General features: G+C 42.4%; 1 protein-coding gene across 9 annotated transcripts; it reads left to right on the top strand.

The window, feature by feature from the left end:
- On the top strand, nt 1030–22702 carry LOC8085119. Of its 9 annotated transcripts, none has more exons than XR_002447256.1 (13): nt 1030–1373; nt 8405–8584; nt 8749–8859; nt 9385–9720; nt 12151–12327; nt 12409–12696; nt 13210–13332; nt 20087–20284; nt 20371–20606; nt 20690–20894; nt 21008–21313; nt 21679–22074; nt 22171–22702. XR_002447256.1 is itself a non-coding variant. In XM_021446935.1 (13 exons), exons 1-13 carry the CDS (start codon nt 1176–1178, stop codon nt 22198–22200), a joined length of 2547 nt encoding a protein of 848 aa, XP_021302610.1. In that variant the 5' UTR covers nt 1030–1175; the 3' UTR covers nt 22201–22702. The 9 variants fall into 9 exon arrangements, 7 of the variants coding, with proteins under 7 accessions (XP_021302610.1, XP_021302609.1, XP_021302608.1 ...); XR_002447255.1 differs by having other exon boundaries at nt 21679–22084; XM_021446935.1 differs by having other exon boundaries at nt 21679–21837.

The following is a 24426-nucleotide window of genomic DNA, read 5'->3' as shown; positions in this document are numbered from 1 at the left end:
AAAGACTCCAATTTTGCATCCAAAAATATGTGCCAAGTGTTTAGCTTTAATCTCGTCTACATTGATTGGCACCAGGAAGGATTTAAAATTCACATAGAGACCTATTGATTGGCGCCAAGAGTTCTGCATTTGTGGCGGCACGTGGGGCAGCAAGGCTGTAATTAGATTAGGGTTTGGGTGGCTGGGTAGAGAGATATATTGTATTGGCATGGGATCCAAAAAAAAATGTATGAGACACCATTTTTTTTTGGCGCACCTCCGACTGACACACGTGTGAGGCCTAATTTTTTTCGACCGAGGTGAGGGAAGGCCTTTGGAAGGGAACTCCTATTACCACGAACCGTCAAAAGTGATTTTAACATTCCTCTCGGTTTTCATAAGTTCCTATAGGTTTTACATAACCGAACCATGAGGATTAATAGGAATTCCTATCGGTTCCTAATGAACTATCAGGACTTCTCAAAGCCGACATGAACTTTCCTTTCTCGATAGTGTGGGGGGAATAAAGGGCAACACTTAGGCTAGTCTCAGGCCTTGTCTAGTTCCGAAAAGTGAAAAGTTTTCGGTACTGTAGCACTTTCGTTTGTTTGTGACAAATATTATCCAATCATGGACTAAATAGAATCAAAAGATTCGTCTCGTGATTTACAGCTAAACTGTGTAATTAGTTTTTGTTTTCGTCTATATTTAATGTTTCATGCATGTGTTACAAAATTCGATGTGACGGAGAATCTTGAAAACTTTTTGGTTTTCAGGGTGAACTAAACAAGGCGTCAATGCATATTTCATGAAAGTGTCATGCACATTAAATATGGTACCACATAAGCAAAATTGTTGACTTGACAGAGTTATTAAATGAAGAAGTTTCATCGGATGAGAGAGAAGTTTTATCCTCATAAAACTCATGTATCTCGGTTCACTAGTTTATAGTATTGGTAACTGTACTATAAAATTATACATTGAGATTGGGTGACAAACTGAGGAGGCAAGCGCTCGCAATAGACAACACATGCCCCAACCCAATCGTGTGAGCAGAAGCCAGTGCACTGGTGTGGCCATTTGCGTGTATTTAAATAGCCTGTGGTAGCTCCCCGTGCTTCTTCGGCGGACGGCTGCTTTTCCCTAACTAGCTCTCTGGTGATATGCTACTTCTAGTTCTTGAGAAGTGAAGGTAGATGATGATGTTGCCCCTAAGGAGGACGACGGCTGCGGCGGTTCTGATGGTCCTGGTGGCTTTCGTCGTCGTCGTCGCCGGTGGCGCAGAGGCGGAGGCGGGACCACATCGGATTCTGCTGGACACGGACATGGACACCGACGACTTGTTGGCGCTGCTCTACATCCTCAAGCAGAACCGGTCCGAGTTCGACCTCAAGGTACGTTCTGGTTCATCAGCTCCTTACATGTTGGCGCTGCTTGGATTGTTCTAATGCACTAGCCATAGCTCTATTTGCTTTGAGCAGGAATCATATCAGACCCTACTTTCTGTTGAAACTTGAAACTAAAAGTTGAAGAATTTTAGTCTTAATTAAGTGTAACAGTTCTGTTCGTTTAGCACCCTACGGCTCCGATCGGTAGTCATGGCTGCAGCCTGTAGCCGCCACACAGCAGAGCTACAATGCCTGCCGTGTTGGGTGTTTACTGTTGACTAGCTAGCTTGAGCACTGCCCTGTACAGTGTACCCTCTGCTTAACGAGAAGTCAACGTGATTCTCGTTTTGCTGTGAGCTGGTTGATTGGGCCTCTGTGCCAACTTTACAAAAATAAAAAAGGAGCGCACTTTATTTACACACATACCGGGATCCTACTACTTCATTCTCTCTGGTCAAGATTATTTTCCGTGCCATATTAGAAAGGCACTTCTGCATTCAAAGCATTTTTGTTTTGAGGAAAAAATGAATCACTCGTATTTTTAGCTCAATAAATAAAAATATATACATTCAAGAAACAAATAGCATCGTCCGTGTATGATGGATCGGTGATGGCAAAAAGCAGAATCTGCAGGAAATAAAATTAAACTACAATAGTAGACACAACTTGTTCTTATAATAACAACATAAAAGTAGATAGAACTTTGTTCTTAGTTGATAGCATGCATTGTCATTTGTCAAGCACAGTCAAAGCACACAAAATTAAAGCCGTGGATAAGACAGTGACTGGGCATCTTCCCTTTGGCTTTGAGGATAGCTCTGAGCCTCTGATCATATATATGCACAGTGTTACATGAAAGATGCAACGTATCATTTTTAAAAAGTGCCCTGAAAAAAAAAGAACAAGTTAAAGAGCGTTTCCTGTAGCCTGTCAGATGGAAGTGTGTATATGCACTAACTTTTTCTATAAAAATATCTACCATGCATGTGAATGATTATTTCGTATATTGACATCTTGGTCACAAACCTGTACTCCTTTTATTTGCAAATATATAATGTTTATGATAAAATGATTATTTTAAAAGACTAATTACCTTGTTCTAAACATAATATATTGAACGAAGGTAGTATTATCTCTCTCTTTTCATTCATGTAGAATAGTGGTTTTCATATGTTCAATCAATGTCACTTTGCTAAATGACAAATTTCATATGATTTAAAGGGTTGTTTGATCCCCTAGCGAAGCTTGACCCATCTTGTTAAGTGAAGATTCTGAGCTAGCTAAGAGCATCTCCAACAGAATACTTATTTCTAAAAGTTTATATAAATAATCCTCTTTTATTAGTAGTGCAACTTTTCTAAAAGTATACTCCCTCCGTCCCTGAAAGCTTCAATTCCTAGAATCCGTGTTAGTCAAACTTGTTTAACTTTGACCAACTTTATAGAAAAGAGCATCAATATGTATAACATAAAATAAGTATCTTATGAAAATATATTCAATGATAAATCTAATGGTATTAATTTGGTACTATAAATCTTAGTGTTTTTTTCTATAAATTTGGTCAAAGTTTTAAAAAATTGACTTAAGACAACTCTAGAAATTGCACCTTTTAAGGACGGAGGGAGTATTTAGGTAATCTTCTAAAAGGGCATCTCCCCTAGTTTATGTTGCTGCTTATGCTGATTTGTTGTGAGAGAAAAACATTGTTCGTTCGCTGAAAAGCATTGCTGAAGTAGTGCTAAAGAACATGGCTACGTGAAGTGTGTTCACGCACAAATTCGTTAGTCTTCACTAATATTCTTTGCTCCATTCTTGTCCACCAATCAAAAGTCATCCTTGGTGCCAAGACAACCATGTGTTTGGCAAGTGACTAACCTAATGTGATTATATATGATGTAATAATGCTCAAGTGATAGCTTGCTGAAGGTGAAAAGCAAAATAGACTAATTGTCCATAATCAACATTATTGACATGGTAATTAATAATAATAATAATAATAATAATAATAATAATAATAATAGTAATAATAGTAATAATAATAGTAATAATACTAATAGTAATAATACTAATAGTAATAATACTAATAGTAATAATACTAATAGTAATAATACTAATAGTAGTAGTAATAATAATAGTAGTAGTAGTAATAATAGAAGTAGTAATAATAATAGTAGTAATAATAATAGTAGTAATAATAATAGTAGTAGTAATAATAATAGTAATAGTAATAATAATAACAACAACAATAATAACAACAACAACAATAATAATAACAACAATAAACAACAACAACAACAACAATAACATAATAATAATAATAGTAATAGTAATAATAGTAATAGTAATAATAGTAGTAATAGTAGTAGTAGTAGTAGTAGTAGTAGTAGTAGTAGTAGTAGTAGTAGTAGTAGTAGTAGTAGTAGTAGTAGTAGTAGTAGTAGTAGTAGTAGTAGTAGTAGTAGTAGTAGTAGTAGTAGTAGTAGTAGTAGTAGTAGTAGTAGTAGTAGTAATAATAATAATAATAATAATAATAATAATAATAATAATAATAATAATAATAATAATAATTACAACATAGACTAACTGTATATTCTACTAATAGAAGGAAATAACTAACTAGTAATATTAATAATAAAACCCAAACAATGCTCAGGTGAAAAAATCTAATACCATACCTATAATTTGATTTTTCTGCACTGAAAAGTTGTATATTATTTGAGAAAAAAGGAAGTATGATGATATACACAACCAAACTTCATTAATCATTACAGTTTGTCTCTGGCTATAATAATAAAGCCTTGGGTCTAATCAATCAAGGCCTAATCAACTCCGAAGACTAATCTTCTCTCAGATGTTATGAATGTAAACCAAGCTAGAGTGTGCAGCGGATCCGGCTTAGCTCGCTATACACAAGAGCCGACACCCTCTCAGGGCTCAGATCCACCGGAGTCCACAACATGCTAAGGCATTGGGTCTAACTCAACCCAAAAGACTAACTTGTCCCCACTTTATTTGTTACGCTTCCCCACTGTCAATATCAATGTGGGACTAAAGCTAACAAACCAAAAGCTACTTCAATGATTCTCTAAATAAATCTTGCAACATGATAATCAATAGATAAATGTTGGATTCTTCAATGAAAAAACTGTACATATGAATTGTGCGATTATTTTTATTGAAATTAGGAGCTGCAGGATTAGATCTAGCTAGCATTATAGCTGGATTGTCTTTAGAGGAAAACCATAGCATTTTATTAGTTTTTTTAGATAAATCATTTTTCCCATGAACGCTCAAGACAACCATATGCCTGGTCTAACTAGAGAACTTAAAAGTCTCGCTCCAGAGAGATCGCCCTGAGGGCACTCCCAATAGAGTAATTTGTTGACATGATAATAGAATTAATGAGAGAGATTAGAAAACGAAGACACTGTTTCTCCCCACGAAACCGAGTCTACTCGCGAATCAAGACAGGAAGAAACTAATCGTTCGACATTGGGGAGACTCGAGTCGTTTCTATTCTTCCAGATTGAGTGCTCCACGCCTCCACCGCTGCCGCACCGAAGTGCAAGCGCGCACCCTTGTTGCCACCCCATGCGAGCTCCCGTGATTCCTCGGCTGCTCGTGCTTTGGCGCCTCCTCCCCCGTATCTTCCTGCGGCTGTTGGTGAGCGCCGCCTCCATCTCTTGTGCGCGAGAGTTGCGTCGCCGTCCACAGAGGCGAGCACCACAGCACCAAGCCCCAGCGTTCGTCGCGCGTTGAGGTGGTGGCTGTCGTCGTGGTTGGGTCTCGCCTGGCCATGGAGAGATCTGGCAGAAGGCGCTGGAGTGCTGGACGAGGTAATGGTGAAGGGTGTCCTCGAGGCTCGAACTAGGATGGCCGCTCGCCGAGTTACCGATGGTGAACTGACCATGTTTGCGTCGTTCTTGCTTAATAGACTTCGGCTTGCCCTGTATGGTTGTAATATGTGCGACTACAGTAGGCTATGCTCACCTTCTCGTCCAACTGCATCTGATAAACTAGCAGAACTAGCGTAGTAGGATCGGTTTTGATCAGTTGTATGCATGCATGCCTGCTGCAGAAAGGACAACATTGATTTGCTTCTTTCTAGTGCACATTCGTGGACAAGCATTGCTACGTGAAGAAGACTTGAGCAAATACTAGTTTCCTGTGTTGTTTTTTTTCTGCGAGATGTTTGATCTGATCTGCAGAAAGCAATCAGGCTATATGTGTTGTTTTTTTGCTGCGAGGTGTTTGATCTGATCTGCAGAAAGCAATCAGGCTATATGGTTGCTTGTCACAGTTGATCCATGCCTTTTTTATAGAAACTATGAATTGAGAATGATAGTTTCTACAGCACATGTTGCTTTCTTTCTCTCTTGCAAAATGCCTGCTCGGCCTCGGCACTCGGCAGCAGGCAAATCCAAGTGGGATCGCTATCGTGCCCTGCATTTTGTCCAGGAAGCCAGTGGCGGCCGCGGATGGACGTGGCCAACCGCCAATGAGCAGAGTGGGCTGTGGCAGAGGCGGATCGATTGAAGTGGCAGAATGGTAAAGTTTCTATCTTTTCTTAACCGTCCACCTCCCACCCCCAAGGACCTCAGCTGAAATCAAAGTTTGGCGATCAGTAGTCATAATGGGATACTCTCATGATAGGATATTGGACAAACTAGGTACCTACTTCCGGATTCCGCGCATGTCTGATACAGATTGCTAAGTGAAAGGTTCAAATGGCTAGAGGGGGGTGAATAGCCTATTTAAAATTTTTACAAACTTCACTAAGCAAGTGAGTTAGTAAAACAAATGACGAAGCAATTCTAGCACTAGCTCAACTAAGCTATACAAGCCACCTATACAAACGAGTACAAGGCTAAACACTAAAGCACAACAACAAGAGAAGGCTAGTTACACTCCTAAACATAAGGGCTAAACTAAACAAGCTAAACAATAGCAAGGTATACAAGTAAGTAAAAGAGTGGAGAGTGATTGTTATACCAACGTTGTAGAGTAGAAATATATCCAACCAATCACTCACAATCACAAGAGAATCCTCGGCAAGAGATGACACAAGATTTTTACCGAGGTTCACTTGCTTCCCGGCAAGCTAGTCCTCGTTGTGGCGATGCACCCACTTGATGGATCACGAGCTAATTGGCAATCCAAAGCCAAACCCTCAGCGGGTGCCGCACATCCACTCACAAGATAGGGATCCTCCAAGCCACGAGCAATCCACTAGAGTAGCCAATTGCGATCTCCCACGGGGAAGGCTCAAGAACCCCTCACAAATCACTTGGTGAGGCTCGAAACAATCTCCAATCACGAGCTCAACACCACCGCTGCTCCAAGCCGTCTAGGGCTTCGGGAAACACCCAAGAGTAACAAGAAATCCGCAGCAAACTCAAGAATCAAGTGCCACTAAATGCAACTCTCAAAGCAATGCACTTGAATCTCACTCAATCTCACTAGGATGAGCAATCAAGCAAGGAGATGAGTGGAGGGAGTGTTCTCTAGCTCAAAGTATGTCTCAAGTAATCAAATGTGCAAGAGTTGACCTCCCAAAGCCGGCCACCCTCTATTTATAAGCCCCCTCAAGGAACTAGCCGTTGGCCACTTTCACTGGGTTGAAAACGGGGGCACCGGACGCTACCAAGTGATCACCGGACGCTCGACCTCCAGCGTCCGGTGCTCAGGGGTTGGCCACGTGTCCTTCTTGGATCTCGCGTGTCAGTCTCTAACGGCTACCTGCAAAGCACCGGACGCTCTGCAGGTCCACACCGGACGCGTCCGGTGCACGCCGGACTAAAACTCTGGGAGGTATGCAAAACCTCAAGGTCACCGAACGCTGAGCACCGGACTCTCTCCGGTGCGTCCAGTGCTCACCGGACTCATACCCAGAGAGGTTTGCAAAACGCCTGCACACCGTACGCTGAGCACCGGACTCTCTCTGGTGCGTCCGGTGCACTCTGTGACACCCGACAGCACATCGGACGCTAAAGGCCATCGTCCGGTGCCTCCGCGCAAAGCGTCCGGTGAGTGTTTCTCAGTGAGAAAACACTCCTGCGACTTCACCAAATTTCCCATCGACGCAAAGAAAATATACACTTATTTTTCTCAAAAGCGTCGAATCCCGCCTCGCAAGCTCGGCAGGAGGGAGAGAGGAACCCAAACCCCTCTCAACCCTAGGAACTCCACCTCCTTTGTAAATGTGCTAACACCAACGAGTGTCCACCACCAAAGTGCATGTGTGATAGCTTTTCACAAACATTTTCCCAAAGGAGTTAAGTTAGCACTTTACTAGATCCTAATGCATATACTCAAGATGTAGACCTAGTAGCACTTGATTCGAGAGATGACCGTGATTTCCCCTCTTGATAGTCGGCTATCTATCCTAAACCCGGTCAATCACTTCTCTACTCATCTTAGACCGGCAAAGGTAAAGCTCTATGTTTATACCTTTGCCTTGATAACTTTGCTCCTCGTCTATCACCATGATCTTCACTTCATGCTTCATCCCTTTGTGATCATGTGGCCACCTTTCCATGCCACCATGCACCTTCATCACATGTGTTGCTATGCCTAACTCAAATCACTTAAACACAAGGCATTAGCAACTTGGTGTCATTAATTACCAAAACCAAACTTGGACTTTCAGTAAGGAGCTTTAGCTTCGGATGATAATTCCGAGAGATTGATTCAAGGGCAATGCAAGTGTATGGGTATTAGTCATGAATTGCAGTAGTCTTGAGCTTCAATGCTTTTTGTGGTGTTTTGATATCTTCAGGTTGTATGTAAAGGAGGTTCCTATGAATTGGTAACGTGGGCTGAATGTTCATGGCTGCAGCCTGTAGGTGTGCGTTGATATTATCAGACCCTAGGCAGGGTTTTGTGTCTCTGACTCTGCTTTGTTTTTTTTCTTCTTACAAGATAAACTAAAAATCTGTTGCAACTGTTGGTGGCATAGAAGAGATCTAAAAACTCATGATACATTTCCATAAAAAACTATGGTACATACCAGTTACTTTTCTTGACAACATATTCAGGCAGTTTCCATCAGTGTCAATGCATGGAGTAATGCCGGACATGCTGTGAATCATCTGTATGATATACTCTATATGATGGGCCGTGATGACATTCTGGTTGGTATTGGTGGTGATGGTGGTATCTCAGACTCTGGCACCATATATCCAAATGTCAGTGGTTATTTACCACTGATTGATCAGGTACAAAATTTTATCTTAGCTTCCACCATAATAGTATTACTCTAGACAAGTCTATCTGACTCTGTTATTATCTAGAAGATCATCTATTGCTGAAGAAAGAGAATATATGTTTTTCCCTTGGTTTATTGTTCAGTACCCTAATGCGTAGGTTAACTAACACATAGGGCATGACAACAGTAGGAGGCTGCCGGTACAGGCAAGCTATTCCACAAGGAGGCGGTGGGCGGTTAGACAAGGACACAAACTTTGGATTGAGAAGGGGCTTCCTTCCGCAGGTATTTTTTTAATAACTACATGGGAGTTAAAATTGCATAAGTTCACAACATGACTATTTTTAGATAGAACTCTCAACACGAGTCATTTACCTTGACAGTTTTCCCTGAGTTCTGCTTGTATGTTGACTTAGGCTACTCCATGGGGTTATTTGGTGGATCTCTAATTATCCTTTTAAGATTTGAAACAAGGCATGTTGTAAAGACTAAAATTACAGGAGCGTAGCCATTACTATCAATGCCTACATGTCTCTAGAAATTAGTCATATTTCAGATGGCTTCTGATTGATATGAACTTTGAAGATAAGATGGCTAGGGGAAATATATTTGCCGTTAGGAACAGCTGGACACTTACATTTTCAGTTTGCATTAACCAGAAGTCCAGGTCTGAGGTGAAACAAAAACAAATTTTAGCATAGCTCTAGCTATATTCAACGGTCACTTTAGTATTCTTGTGGAAGACATTCATGTTTACTTTGATTAATTTAGTATTTATTACCAGCTCTGAGGTACCATACTTAAAAACAGGGACGCAGAAAATATACTCCTCTTCAGCAACCTACAGCCCAACAAGTAATGATAGAAACAATATCTGCTGGTCCTACAACTGTCATTCTCACAGGATCACATACAAACTTTGCCATTTTTCTCATGACATATCCACACCTGAAAAAGAACGTGGAGCACATATACATTATGGGTGGTGGAGTGAGATCAAAGAACCCTACAGGTTGCTGTCCAAAAAATGCTACCAAATTCTGCACACCACAGCAGTGTGGTGACCATGGTAACTTATTTACTTGTTACACTACAAACCCGAATGCAGAATTTAACATATTTGGAGATCCTTTCTCTGCATACCAGGTATGTAAATCTCAGATTAGCAAGTTATTTGTACTCATTTCTTCAAAGAAAAGTTATTGCACCCTTTTCGTTGAATTTGGAAAAGGACTTTCTTATTCCACTTGCACTTGCACATCATGTCCTCATCCACTATCTGACCTGTAGCACTTCCCCTGAATAAACATAAAAGGGCAAAATAGTGTCCCATGTCTCTTCCTTTTTAGATTGTCTATTCTCCACAGCAAGTTTTTTTTTATAGAATTATAAATCACGTACTTGTTAATTAAGTGTGCCTCTTAATTCTCACATAACTGTGTTTAGTTAATTGTTATTTCACTTAGTTAACATACCAGCTAATCAGATAAAGTGACTCTGCCGCCGAATAATTCGCACTCCCTTCTGTCCCACTAGTTTTTAAAAATCCATCCCCTCAATGCCACTGCCACTACTGCAGACAGGATCTTTGCCGAGAGCCTCAGGCCTTCGGCAAAGGCTATAAGACCCTCGGCAAAGGCTTTGCCGAGGGCTGCCCTCGGCAAAGAGCCCTCGGAAAATTTCCCGTCGGCAAAAGGATCTTTACCGAGGGCCATTTCTCGGGCACTCGGCAAAAATTTTGCCGAAGGCTGACGCCGGCCTTCGGCAAACAAAAGTTGCCGTTAGGCCACGGGCTGCAACTGACGGCGTCTTTGCCGAGGGCCCAACGTCGAACCCTCGGCAAAGAATTTTTTAAATTTTTATTTGGGTAATTTCTTTGCCGAGGGTTCCCATGCAGGCCCTCGGCAAAGAATTTTTAAATTTTTATTTGGGTAATTTCTTTGCCGAGGGCTACCATGCAGGCCCTCGGCAAAGTATCAAGGGCTATGGTCAAAGCCCTCGGCAAAGACCAGAGAAATTTTAAATTTTTTTTTGTTTGTTTATTTGCATCCAGATAATAGACAGATACATATATATACCATCACACACATAGAGTCCACAACGAGCACATACATCTCACGAACATCACATATATATCACGAACATCATGTATGTACACGAACATCACATATATATATCACGAACATCCAGTAGTCCACAAGTTCACCAAATCGAACCAAAGTTCCAAACCGCCGACACGTACGCACCGTAGGGCTGCGAGAACTCACCATCGTCCCCAACCGTCCTGCCTCTGCGTCGAGGGTGGTGTGTCGAAGGCTCCAGGATCCGGTGACGTACGAGGCGGGTTATTGGATCCCGCAGTCGACTGAGGCTGCACAAACAGTTAGATGTTTATGTGAGATTGCAGTAATTATTTCTGCACTACAGTTACAAAGAAGAAGTGATCACATGTGAGATGTTTGGGTTTTATGCACCAGACGTTACCACAGACTCAGAATTTTTTGAAATTTTTATCATAGCATCCACATGTGATAACATGTTATGTCGCCAAGTTTCGTGATTTTCTGAGTTTGTTTTCATTTTATATATTCAAAAAAACTATTTCACGCAACTTGGTCCACATGTTTCGGGGGGTAAACCTTCGATATTTCATGTGGCTTTCTGCATACGGCCTGGAAATGCACTAACAATCATGAATGTCAAGATTGAAATAATTAAATACTATTATTTAATGCACCTGTAGTTTGAATTTAAAATTTGTCGAAAAATTCAACAAATTCAAAAAATCCAAAAAATATACCAAAGTTATTTCAAAATGAACCAAACTTTAGCATGTACTTCAAAATAGTGTAGGTGTGCCACAGAAAGAAAAAAAACATGGATCCAAAAAAATTTTTTTTGCCGAGGGCCCACTCCAGACCCTCGGCAAAGAGGGGAGTTGCCGAGGGCAGGCTGGCGGGCCCTCGGCAAAGTCTGACCTCCGGCAGAGCTTTGCCAAGGGCTTAACTACGGGCACTCGGCAAAGCCTAACGCCCAGAGCCGCCGTTACTCTGGGCCCACACCGCCGAGCGCCCCTTCTTTGCTGAGGGCCCGGCCCTCGGCAAAGATAGGCCTTAGTCGAGGGCCCGGCCCTCGGCAAAGAAGCCTTTGCCGATGGTCACTCTTTGCCGAGGGTTGGCCCTCGGCAAAGATGTCCTTTGCCGAGTGCCCGAAATCCGGCCCTCGGCAAAACAAAAAACCCTCGGCAGCGTTGCTGTTTCCAGTAGTGTGCGTTATGACACCACTCTTAGATTAGATGTTGCGCAGACATAAAGGACATTTTTACGCAATCAATTCCCTGGATATGGCCCTGCTATGACATTAGAATGTTGTTTCTCGCTCAGTATGATGAGAGCCAAACAATCTTTTCATGCTTCAGCCGATGGCTAAATTTACAGTTATGGCACAAAGGGTACCCAATTTTGTCAAATGATGGCTCATAAGGGAGCCTAAGTTTTTTGGTGGCAGATTGTGTACTGACTTAATCAATGGCGCAGAAGTAACTTATTAAATTAGCTAACATATTAAACACATCAGGTTTTTCATTCTGGAATTTCAATCACACTTGTTCCTCTTGATGCAACCAATACTATTCCAATCAACGAAGAATTCTTCTATGAATTCCAACGCCATCAGAGTACTTATGAGGCACAATACTGTTTTAAAGCTTTAAAGATGGCTCGAGACACTTGGTTCAATGATCAATTCTATACAGTAAGTTTAAGTAATTTACTCCAGTTCATTTGGCACACAGTTTTTCCCCCACTGTGCCTTATTATTATTTTTCTTGTCCAGAGCTATTTTATGTGGGACTCTTTTACTTCTGGTGTTGCCATCTCCAGCATGCGCAATGATAAGAGTGGCAAATTTGGAAATGATTTTGCTCAGCTTGAATATATGAACGTTACAGTTATAACTTCTAATAAACCATATGGTGTGCATGATGGCTCAAATCCATTATTCAAAGGTCGTGGAGCCCCCAAGTTTGGTCTTAAAAGAGATGGAGTTCATAGCGGTCATGTTCAAACTGGAATTACCGATAACTTCTGCAGCGTCAAGGGAAGTAATAAAGGAAGATGTGAGGTATAGTACAGTATGACCAAATTTCTTTAGGGACATATCTTATTTTTATGAAACAAAAGTTGTTGCTGATATGGAGAAATCTGAAGAATTTTCATTGCATTTCCTCTATGCATACCTTAACTATCATGTTATGATGTCTATATTAGGATTATTGTAGCCCCCCCCCACCCCACACACACACAATGGGTGTGTGGTGGTTCTCCCCAAACCTTTCTACCTCTGTACGCTCGGCCAATGATAACTTGTAATGCGCAATTCTTCGATGAAAACTCAGTTTTTGTTTGAATAAACATATAAAACCTAGTGAACAAAACACTATGCATATGTTGTTATTTGGTACGCAAGTCCATATCCACTGTGTTGTTATTTCTTCTTAATATATGATACACAACTCTATTGCGTGTTTGACAAAAAAAAAGTTAGTTGCTCTTCCAATTTTCAAATGAATATGAAAATGAACAAATTTTACTATTTAGGGAACTCAAGCTTTTTACTAATTATTTTTTTTCTTAGGATGGATACACTAAGGAAGTCTCTGGTCCAGAAGCAGTCCACATTCGTGTTGCTACGAGGGCTAAACCAAATTTGGATAAGTATAGCCCTTTTGACAGGGAATTTTTCAAAAGCTTTCTAGAGGTAAGCTCTTCTCTCTTAACTCATGTCAGAAGACTCGCAACTCTTTTTTTTTTGCATTATCCATATTCTGTCTGATCAAACTCATTCTCTAGTATGTCAAGGTGTAATGATCAAATAAGTTGTTTATGTATGCATCAAAACATGCTAGTTAGATGCCTTAGTTGTTTTTACAGGTATATTGTCATTTATAAATCTCCGACAAAGTTCATTTTGGAGTTACTTTGTCCTATTTTACTTTAATTAGCACTTGGTTGAATATCATCTTTTACCCTAAGCCTGTATCTTTACAACATAGAGCTGAACTTTCTTTCCTTTGGCTAAAAAATTTTGGCCTCATAGAGAGGATTCCTTCGATGTACCTTTTGACTTTTTTGACTCCAAGTTTAACCACTCGTCTTATTCAAAAAATTTATGCAAACATAGTCAAATTTAAGTCATTCTTGAAGAACTTTTATTAATAAACCAAAGCACGATGAAAAAAGTGATAATTTACATAAAATTTTAAATATAAGATGAATGCTCAAACTTTGTGTCAAAAAAAGTTAGACGTCTTATATATAATTTAAGATGGAAGAAGTATTAGCACACAAGGGTCATCTGCACAAGACGTGTCTAGTGATAGTAGGGATGACAATCTTGTACGCAGTGTGGGTACCCATGGGTCTAGTAGCTAGTAGGATGACAATGGGTGTGGGTGTTAGACAATTCATTGTGAAGGGGTATTTACTCTACGCGCAACTTGCCCAACTCATTACCATCTCTACCTGCAAGCCACATATATCTCGCAGGGAGGACTTTGTTTTTGGTAAAGCCAAGGTTCGAACCCTGCCCAACTAGCTTCCAATTGAAAGACCAGAGCACTGCACTACACATGCATATGCTCTTTGCAATGGATATGGAGAATGTATTAGATAAATTTTTTCAAGCAACAACCCTCATTTCATCATTCCTCCCTTCATTGAAAAAAGTATCAAGATCGTGAAAGCACATAAAAGCACAGGAACAGAATCATGCACATCACACATGCAATGAGTGAGGGATAAGAAAAAGAAGCAGCTTGAACTTTTCCTTCCGAGCCCCCATGTTGCTCCGTGGTAGGGTGACTCGCGAGGCGCCGCAGCGGCTGTCGCCGGGCACCCACCTCGCTAGCCCCATGGCCTTGCTACTGCTAGAGCGGGCTGCTAGAGCCCAAGGCAGCCATGAGGATGGAGGTAGTGGGGCTATCTTCTTCCCTACGAGTCAGGAGGCGGCCATGGCGAGTCGACAGCCACCGGCAGCTCGTCTCGACGTCCTCCGTCGAATCTCATTCCCCATGGCCTGATCTAGAGACCTCGACAGTGGATCTAGTGGTTGATGTTGTGGCGACAGCGGTGGCCACGCTAGGAATGGCTGGAGCTTTTGGTGCCCGGGCGACTCGCTGGACTGAGTCTAACGGCCATGAGGGTGACTTAGGTGCTCCTTCACTATATCCGACGGTCTTGTGGCTAGATCTGGCAGGGCATATGGTGGTGGGCCCTCTCAGGCCATGTCTGGGTAGCCATTGTTCGAGCCCATGGCGACGGTGGTGGCTCTAGCCTAGGGCGCCAGGAACAGCGCTGGAGGTGGCTGGGGCTACGTGCATGATGTGGAGGCTACCGGAGGCCCTACGGGGTGTGGTTGATGCAGGGATGGCTCGGCAGGGGATGGGACATTGGTGGACTGGGTGACTCAGGCTCCTTTTTGACATCGGCGGCCTTCCCCCTTCCTTGGCTTAGCTTCCGTGGTGGAGCTAGACAGACCTGCTTGCTGTTGGTCAGCCTTGCCGGTTCTGGCGGGGTGGACTCTCTGATGGGTTTCTCCCAATGCTTCTCCTGGACGGTGTCCCTAGGGGCGGTAGTGGGGTAGGGCTGCTGCTAAACCATCACCATACCATGCCTCCCTAGGAGGTTTGGGTCTCTGACGGCGATGGTATGGAGGTTGCTCGAGGTCGTGGCGAAAGCTTGGACTCTGATGTCTTCGGACTCCATTCCCTTCTTGGAGGCATCCTTTTCTACCTGCCCTCCTGTTGCACTAGATGTTATAGGTGAAAACTTTCCCTTGGCAGGCTACCTTGTCGACACTTTTAGTGTAGTTTCCTCCTTGGATGCATGATTAGGTTTTCCAGTTCTGCAGTTGCTCCTCGCCGTTTGGCCATGGTGGTGCCCCAATTTGTGTTGTTTGGTGTCGCCTGACAGGTCCACGTGTTTCTTCATGCCTTGTTAGTTGTTAGTTGAGTTGTTCAGTTGGGTCGTTTCAACCAAGTTGGAGCAAGTAGTGGTGTGGGTTGTGGTAGTTGTTCCGCTGTTGTATCAAAATTGTGTAAGATGAGTGATGCACTTTCCTCACTTGTATGGTTTTTAGGGACAATTGGGCACTTGTTTTTTTACCTTTCTTCATCTAATAGAAATCAAGGCAAAGCTTTTGCTGTCCTTTTTTTAAAAGCAGGCATTGAGTGAGTATGAGGCAGTAGAGTGAAAGGTCCTAATATGGCTAGAGGGGGAGGGGTGAATAGCCTATTTAGAAATTCTACAAAACTCACTAGAGCAAGTGGTTAGTAAATAACAAAGCGTAGCTTTTTGCTCTAGCTCTAATGGGGTGTTTGCAAGCCACCTATCCAACAATTCTAGTTGATATGATCACTAGGCACACAAGAGCTATGTCACTACTTACACTAGAGAGCTATCTAAAGTTTCTATACAAGTAAGTAAGCTACTCTAGTTTGCGGGAAAGTAAGAGATGGTTTGATCTTTATACCGCCGCGTAGAGGGGATGAACCAATCAATAATATGAAGTCCAATCACCGGGAGAAATCCAATGAACAATCACAATGGAGACACACAATTTTCTCCCAAGGTTCGCGTGCTTGCCGGCACGCTACGTCCCCGTTGTGTCGACCAACACTTGGTGGTTCGGTGGCTAAGAGGTATAGCACGAACCTCGTCCTCACTAGGACACCACAAGAACCTCCCCACAAGTGAGGTAGCTCAATGACACGAGCAATCCACTAGAGTTACCTTTCGGCTCTCCACCGGGGAAGGTACAAGACCCCTCACAAACACCGGGAGATGGCCACGAACAATCACCAACTCGTGTCAAAACTCCTCCGCTGCTCCAAGTCGTCTAGGTGGCGGCAACCACCAAGAGTAACAAGAAAACCGCAGCCAAATCGATCCCCAAGTGCCACTAGATGCAATCACTCAAGCAAAAGCACTAGAAATCACTCCCAATCTCACAAAGATGATTAATCTATGAAGGAGATGAGTGGGAGGTGTATGCTTAGGCTCACAAGGATGTCAAGTAATTTAGAATGCCAAGAGGGTGAGCCCCAAGCCGGCCAAACACATATTTATAGCCCCTCAAGCAAATTTGGCTCTTTCACTGGGCTGAACACGGGGTCACCGGACGCTCTTAAAGGGGCACCGGACGCTCAACACCTGCGTCCGGTGCTCCAAAGTCAGCCACGTGTCCGAGTCTAACGGTAACCTGCAGAGCACCGGACGCTGAGCAAGTTACCACCGGACGCGTCCGATGCACACCGGTCCTAAACTCAGAGAGGTCTGCAGAAACACAGGGTCACCGGACGCTAAGCACCGGACCGTCCGGTGCTCACCGGACTTAAACTCAGAGAGCTCTACAAAACGCTCAGGTCACCGAACGCACACCACCGGACGCTCCCTGAGCGTCCGGTGCTTCCAGTCAAACACACACCGGCCAAAGTCAGATAGCACCAGACGCACGAACAGGAGCTCCCCTGCGTCCGGTGTTCACCGTCCGGTGCTTAACCCTAGCACCACAGCACACCGGACGCCCAGCCTCTGCGTCCGGTGCCTCAACGGCCAGCGTCGGGTGAGTGTTTCTTAGCGAGAAACACTTCCGCGACTTCTCCAAAGTTTCCCACCGGCGCAATAGAAAATATGCACTTCATTTTCTCAAAAAGCGTCGAATCCCGCCTCGCAAGCTCGGCAGGAGGGAGAGAGGAACCCATCCTCTCTCTACCCTTCAAACTTCAACTCCCTTCTCAAAGTGTACCAACACCACAATGTGTAAACCAACAAGTGCACGTGTGTTAGCATTTTCACAATCATTTTCTTCGAAGGAGTTAAGTTAGCTCACTAGGTTCTAAATGCATGCACATGAACAATGACACCTAGTGGCACTTGATAACCGCTTAGCCCAAAGAATTCCCCTCTTTATAGTACGGCTATCTATCCTAAATGCGATCACACCCTTTATGGTGTCTTGATCACCAAAACCAAAACCCTAAGCAATACCTTTGCCTTGATCTCCATAGGGTTTTGTTTTTCTCTTTCTTCTTTTCCAAGTTGAGCACTTGATCATCTTGTGGTCATCACCATCATCACCATGATCATCATTTGCTCCATCACTTGGCATGTACCAACCTTATTAAGTCTACACACACTTAGTATAGAGGTTAGTACTAGGGTTTCATCAATTATCCAAAACCAAACTAGGGCTTTCATAGAGAAGGAACACAGAGTAACTAGTTGACTTAAATCTCATAAAGAAGTGTTAGAGAATGCAATTAAGATGTATTCCATACCCACAAAGGGCTACATGTACAACGTACAAGTTTAGGAAGCCCCTCCAAGTAGAGAGAAACTATATGTACCCACATATAACTCTGAAGTCTAAACACCCCCTCTCCTTTCAAACTCATAGCCATGCTTTCATTAAGGAGAGAAAATATTTACAAACACACAAACTCACACTAACACATTCGCCTAAAATTCACAAACACTCTACCAGAGCAACTAAAACGACCTTTAGGAGGCAGCAGCCAAAAGCTGTAGCAAATCTTTTGCATCAGCCATACACCTGAGGTTCCCTTCAAATTTTTTCTAAGAACAGCCTGGATACTTGGTGTAGCACCACTAAATACACACTCATTTCCTTGTCTGCAAATCATCCATGCTCCCATGGTGTTCAATGAGTTTACTCTGCTTTTCCAATAGTTGTGGTCTGCCCTCGTCTATGCCTTCATGAAGTGAAGGACCGAGCAGGAGACAACAGGGGTGAAAAAGAGCCAATAAACTTTTTTACAAGAACTTGGCCTATGTCTTGAATAGTATTACTAACCTTGGATATATAGAGAGCCTCATGGTCCATGCGATCTTATAGTAGATGGGCCTTAACAAATACAACCCAACACACCTCTCAAAATGCAAAATAAGTCCCAAAAACCATAGGGTGACAAAATCGACTATGAAATAACAATATTGGAGCCAAATGATCAAGCGGAAGCAAGAATAACACTTAGAAACACTAAATCAGAAGTTTTACCTCGATGCAAGCTCTCCCATGACATCACGTGCTGCCCTGAGGTCCTCCCTTGGGTTTTGAGGCTCAAACCTATAACCCGTGGTTTTGGGGCCCAAAATGCCAAACCCAATTGGAGTCACATCTCTCTTACGCCTTCTCCATGATGTTGATGCATGTCCTGCTTGTCCCCAAATGACCGATCACCAAGTGCTTGTGCGCCCGCCTTAACTTGGTCCGATCATTGTCTTGACTTCGGTCAACACCGTCTCCATCACCATCGCATGTACACTTGGTTGTTGTGTGTCTAAGTGCTAGCCATCCATGGTCCATCCTTCAGCCCTAGATCCCTTGGTCCAACCCTACGTGTCCGCCCTTCACCGCTCTCGGTCCATTGCGCACGGACTCCTCGCTTGATGTTCTCCATTGTCGTGGACCGTCTCATGCTCAACACCTGCACATCACAAAGCCAAGAGACATGTTGCACAAAGAACTCACGCCATGGTTAGTCTCACGCACACTTAACCAAAGCTTGATCACTTTGATAATCACTCACCACTCACACATGGCATATATCCACCATGTGTTCGCATGAAGAAATATGCTAACTATACCTCTGAAGGCACATGATGAAAACTCACAACCTGATCATGCACCGACTATCTCATGTAGAAAGAATCAACTCCAATGTTCTTCATGGTGCACTCAGATGCCGACTGGGCTGCGTGCCCCGAGACACGTAAGTTCACCTTGAGCTATGCGGTGTTTGGGGACAATTTTGTTTCATGGTCATCTGAGAACTAGAACACTATCTCGCAATCTAGTGCAGAAGCTGAGTTTTGTACCTTGGCTAAAGTTGTTGCCTATATGGCTGTGCCAATTTCTCGTCGAGCTTTGTGCTCCTATTCATTGTGCGACATTGGTCCACTGTGACAACATGAGCACCATCTACATATCGACCAATCATGTTTAGCATCAGCGCTTGTAGCATATTGAGATTCATCTTCACTTCATTTGAGAGTGTGTTGCTCTTTGTGACATCTACATGTTCCTACTACTGCGTCATAGTTTGCCGATATTTTTACTAGAGGGCTATTGTCTTCAGCCTTCATGGAGTTTTGATCTAGCCTAAACGTTCATGGTGGCAACGCTTCTGACTGTGGGTGTGTTACATGGATGATTAGGCAGCCCTCCTTGGGCATTTAGGTTTTGCCTTGTGCTGGGCCTAGATCCTATGTAGTCTCTGTATAGGTTGGTTATATCCATTTATAGGCAAATATTCCACAGTGGTCATACTTCTATAAACCAATCTAGGATTACTCTTGCCTATATATGTGTCTGTACTCTGCAGTCATTAATCGATCTACTATTTTGCGACCCATATTCGCTTTCAGTATACACCACTAACTAATCATGTATGTGAATTGGCCTGCTCTTATGACTAAACTATGATCTGCAGGCACTAAATCTTCGTGAGAACTCTGGTAGTCTGAACCTTATGGCACAGTTTCCATTTTACAGAGAGATTCTTTACAAGCTAGACTTCAAAAACAAAAAAATTGGGCCACCTGTTATTTTTGACATGGACATGAGTCCTGGAGATTTTATCTCACTTATATATCTCTTGAAGGCGCCTATTGAAGTAATAGATTTAAAGGTATGATTAATGGAACAGTGTTCTGCTCCACTGCAATAAAGATTTCATTTCTTTTTTATGAATGCAATTTTATTATAATGTTATAGGGGATTTTGGTCAGTGGCAATGGTTGGGCCCACATTGCAAGCATTGATATCATTTACGATATTTTACATATGATGGGCCGTGATGACATTCCTGTCGGTCGTGGTAACACCAATGCAATAGGAACTCCAATTCTTGGCTGCAACTATGCCAGTTTTATTCCCCAAGGTAGTGGGGGACTTATTGACTCGGACACTCTATATGGGTTAGCTCGGTCATTGCCAAGAAGTCCTAGAAGGTATCTTTTTATAGCTTCCTGATGAAATGCATATAAATAGTGCAAATGACCTAGATACTTAATTCTATGCTTTCCTTTGTCAGGTATACTGCTGAAAATTCAGTAAAATATGGTGCTCCTAGAAACACTGACCATCCAGAACTTCGGCAGCCATTGGCTTTTGAAGTTTGGCAGTCTATCAAAGAGCAGCTTCCTCCAAGTGAGAAGATCACTATTCTTACCAGTGGACCTCTTACAAATTTGGCCAATATAATGCTCTCTGACAGGAACACAAGTTCTGTAATAGAGGTCAGCTCTTTGAAAACTTTTGGTTCAGGCCAGTTCCAACTGTATTTTGATCTATGCTAATTTTAGTATTTTCACTATCAGTATTGATATGTAAATGTTCCTTATATATGCAGAAGGTTTATGTTGTTGGAGGTCATATTAGAGGTGAAAATGATTCCAAGGGAAATGTGTTTACTGTTCCATCAAATAGGTATGCAGAGTTTAATATGTTTCTTGATCCACTAGCTGCGAAAACAGTCCTGGAGTCCTCTCTGGACATCACACTGATTCCTCTGAGGTCTCAAAGAAAAGTTGCTTCCTTTAAATCTATCCTTCACGCTTTGAAGCATACTGATCACACTCCAGAATCAAGTTTTGTCCACCGCTTGCTGTTGTTGCTACATGAACTTCAGCAGAAGCATCGGCTGTATCACCATATGGTAAATGCCTAGAGTTCATTCTACTTGTCTGCTATAACGGCATGCTGTCAAGAAAACAAATACCTGCAACACTGATATTGTAACCACATCATGGTAGTTTTAACTTAACAAGATTTTGAAGCAGTGGAACTTTATCATTTGTCCAGAGGAAATAGCATAGCTTACGATTGCTTAGATTTATTCTAACTCTTCTAGTTTCCAATTGAAGGGTCAAGTAGCCCTAAAAGTCATGTTATGCATTCAAACCAATGATAAGGATATGGAATCTAAAATTACTACAGGCCAAAATATACACAAATATTTATAGTTGATGCAGTACTTATTGTTTTCTTTTTTTGTGTGGGGGGTGACACTCTTAATCGCAGGATATATTTCTGGGAGAAGTTCTTGGTGCTGTCTACTTGGTGGAAGGATTTAGTATGAGACCGTTCATACAATCAATGCCAATAAGCGTCGTTGCCAACAGCTCAACAAGCACGAACGGGCAGATTGTGATCAACAAGCAGAGTGCAAATTCTGTAAAGGTATTGGTTGATTTCAGTAGTGGAAAATACTACAGCCGAGTTGGCAAATCTTTAGGCAACAAGGAGCAATCTGCTGTTGTTGGTAGTTTTGCAGAACAGAATACCATCTGGAGCAGGCCACCTGAGATTCTGAGAAATTGAAGGCATAAACACAAAAGATTAGATAAAGCAGCCTGATAAATTGATGGCATAAACCCAAATGATAATTTTTTATGTACCATGGAGACTCACCAGCACGTATACATGGGTTTGCTAGTTGTTACTCCACTCTTTCATTTCCATGTCAACTGAGATCCAAAAATCCATTGATATTTATGCAATGCCAAATTGCAGGTTGCTCCAAGTGGACACTGCTTTTCTTAAACATAAACGGCAGGAGCTCCGTCTTTCATTAACATAAATATATGTACAAGAAGGGGCAAGAGCCCCTAGAAGACACTAGGCTACACATCTTTCCAAAGGATTTTTGCTAATAACCCGAAATGGCCTAGACGGGGGAGGGGGGCGTGCACGATGCGGCGGTGAGACTCTAGTTTGTCATATGGAGCAGCAAAATAGAGACGAGACAAAGGAACAAGTGACTGTCTTCCCCTATTGTCGGCACCGTGTGCATGCCTAGAGGAGCATGGCAGCAGCTTGCTTCGCAGTGGGTTAGCAGACATGCTTGGGTGGGCTCCTTTGCAGTGTTTAGATGTGTTGCTTTATTTTTTAGATAACAGAACAAAATTCTAGCCTCTACCATGTGAGGATGGTACACAACTGAGAGTTCAAACAATTCTGCATTGGGCTCTTTCATCAATTGATGTAAAGATCAATTAGTTTGCCATACTTTTTCTTTAGGGGAAGATAATAAGATGGCTCCCTGTGCTCTAATTGATTATTTGTCTTATGATCCATTTAGGAACAATACTAAAGTTTTTGAAAGGAGGGTTACCTTGACTTAGGTCTCCCTCCGATCTAAATTAAATCAACCCAAGTGAAATAGAGTCTCTATTGCTCTGCTGCAAGAGTACTATGAGACTTCATACATCTTAAAGTTCACCAAGGGGTCTACAATCTAATTATATGAATACTAATTAATCTAATGTTGATTAGGATCTCTGATCATAATTCTCACAAAAAAGGATGAGTGATCATAACCTGAAGCCATGTAATCCACCATCGGTGATGTAGATCGGCGATGCATAAATTGAGTTGATGCGAGTAGTGCACGCCCGGTGCATAGATACTGCCTATTGTTGTTGTTGTTGGGGGAAGAAGAGGTGTTTGTCCTCAGGTTGATCCGACACTTCTCGGGATCAGGGTCTTAAGATTTAGGTGATCAGTAGACTTAGAGTCATGCTTGCATTAGCTTGCATGACTTATCGAGGTCCATCTCCCTTATATCATAGTGTCGTCACCTTGGTTTGCAACCATCGGTTGTTAGACGCACTTCCGACCATGATGCGAGGTGGCAATATAGCGCTCCCCTTGACATGGCGTGCAATGGGTCTGAGCATTAGCCCTTTAAAAGCCTCATGTTGGTTTTGGTAATTGAGTAAACTAGTGTACTAACTTTTCCAAAGTGTCGATCAAGCAAGGTGAAGTTCACACCAAGACGGTGACGAAGACTAGGAGTTGGACGAAGCACGATCCCTATTCAAATGGAGCAAGGTCACACTTGGAGAAGATGAAAGGAGCAAACCTGAAGGCAAAGGTATCTACTAGAAGCTTCACATTTGTTGGCTAAGACGCAATAGAGTGTATGGTTGGGTTTAGAATAGATAGTCATAATATTAAGAGGGAAACTCTAAAGCAAACATGGTTATCTAATGCCACTATGCATTGATTTACATGTATATGCATTAGACCTAGTGATGTGGTGAGTAGTAAGTGAAAGTGTTTTTGAAAATATTTTGAAAAATGCTAACTCGGTGCTTAGATGTTTACAAAAACATTTTAGAGTATGCACACTTACAAAAATGAGGATGAAAGGCAGTCCATGGTGCTGTGGTGTTGGCTCTATGCATGTATTGGAGATTCAAAGGCTCCACGAAGTCGTCTAGAGTATGTGGATGATTCTACCAGAGAGGGTGTAAATGGGACTCGTTGGGTATTGCACGCATTGGTGTTGTCTAGTGCTTATCGGAGAAGCCACCAAAGCTCTAACATAAGGCAACAGGTAGTTTCAAAGCCCTTGGGAACCTCTGGTGATCACCGAAGCTCTCTGTGAGCTCACATTAGCTATTTTGGAGAGGGTAAAATAGGACTTATGGTCGGGCTTTGCCACTCTCTTGTAGACCCTAGTTGATGTCACACCCTTGAGAGCTTGAGGAATACAATCCAATCATTTTGATTGCATTGGATTACATTTTGGTGAGATTGGTGACACTCTAGCGTATTAGCATCATTGATTTGTATCTTGTCACACTAGTTGAGCGTGGTGGCATTAACTGTTTTTGTTACTCTTGGTCTTGTCATCACCTAGCCGGCTTGGAGATTTTTAGATCGTTAAGGGGCTTGTGGTGATTGTTTGCCGCCTCTGATCAAGTTGTTGTAAGAGGCTCTTGCTCTCATACATGTGATAGATCATGAAGAGCAATTCTAGTG

The sequence above is a fragment of the Sorghum bicolor genome, chromosome 9 (genome assembly GCF_000003195.3).
Source record: "Sorghum bicolor cultivar BTx623 chromosome 9, Sorghum_bicolor_NCBIv3, whole genome shotgun sequence".
NCBI classification, from domain to species: Eukaryota; Viridiplantae; Streptophyta; class Magnoliopsida; order Poales; family Poaceae; genus Sorghum; species Sorghum bicolor.
The sequence above is the reverse complement of the archived record's forward strand: the minus strand, read 5'-3'. Positions and strand labels throughout refer to the sequence as shown.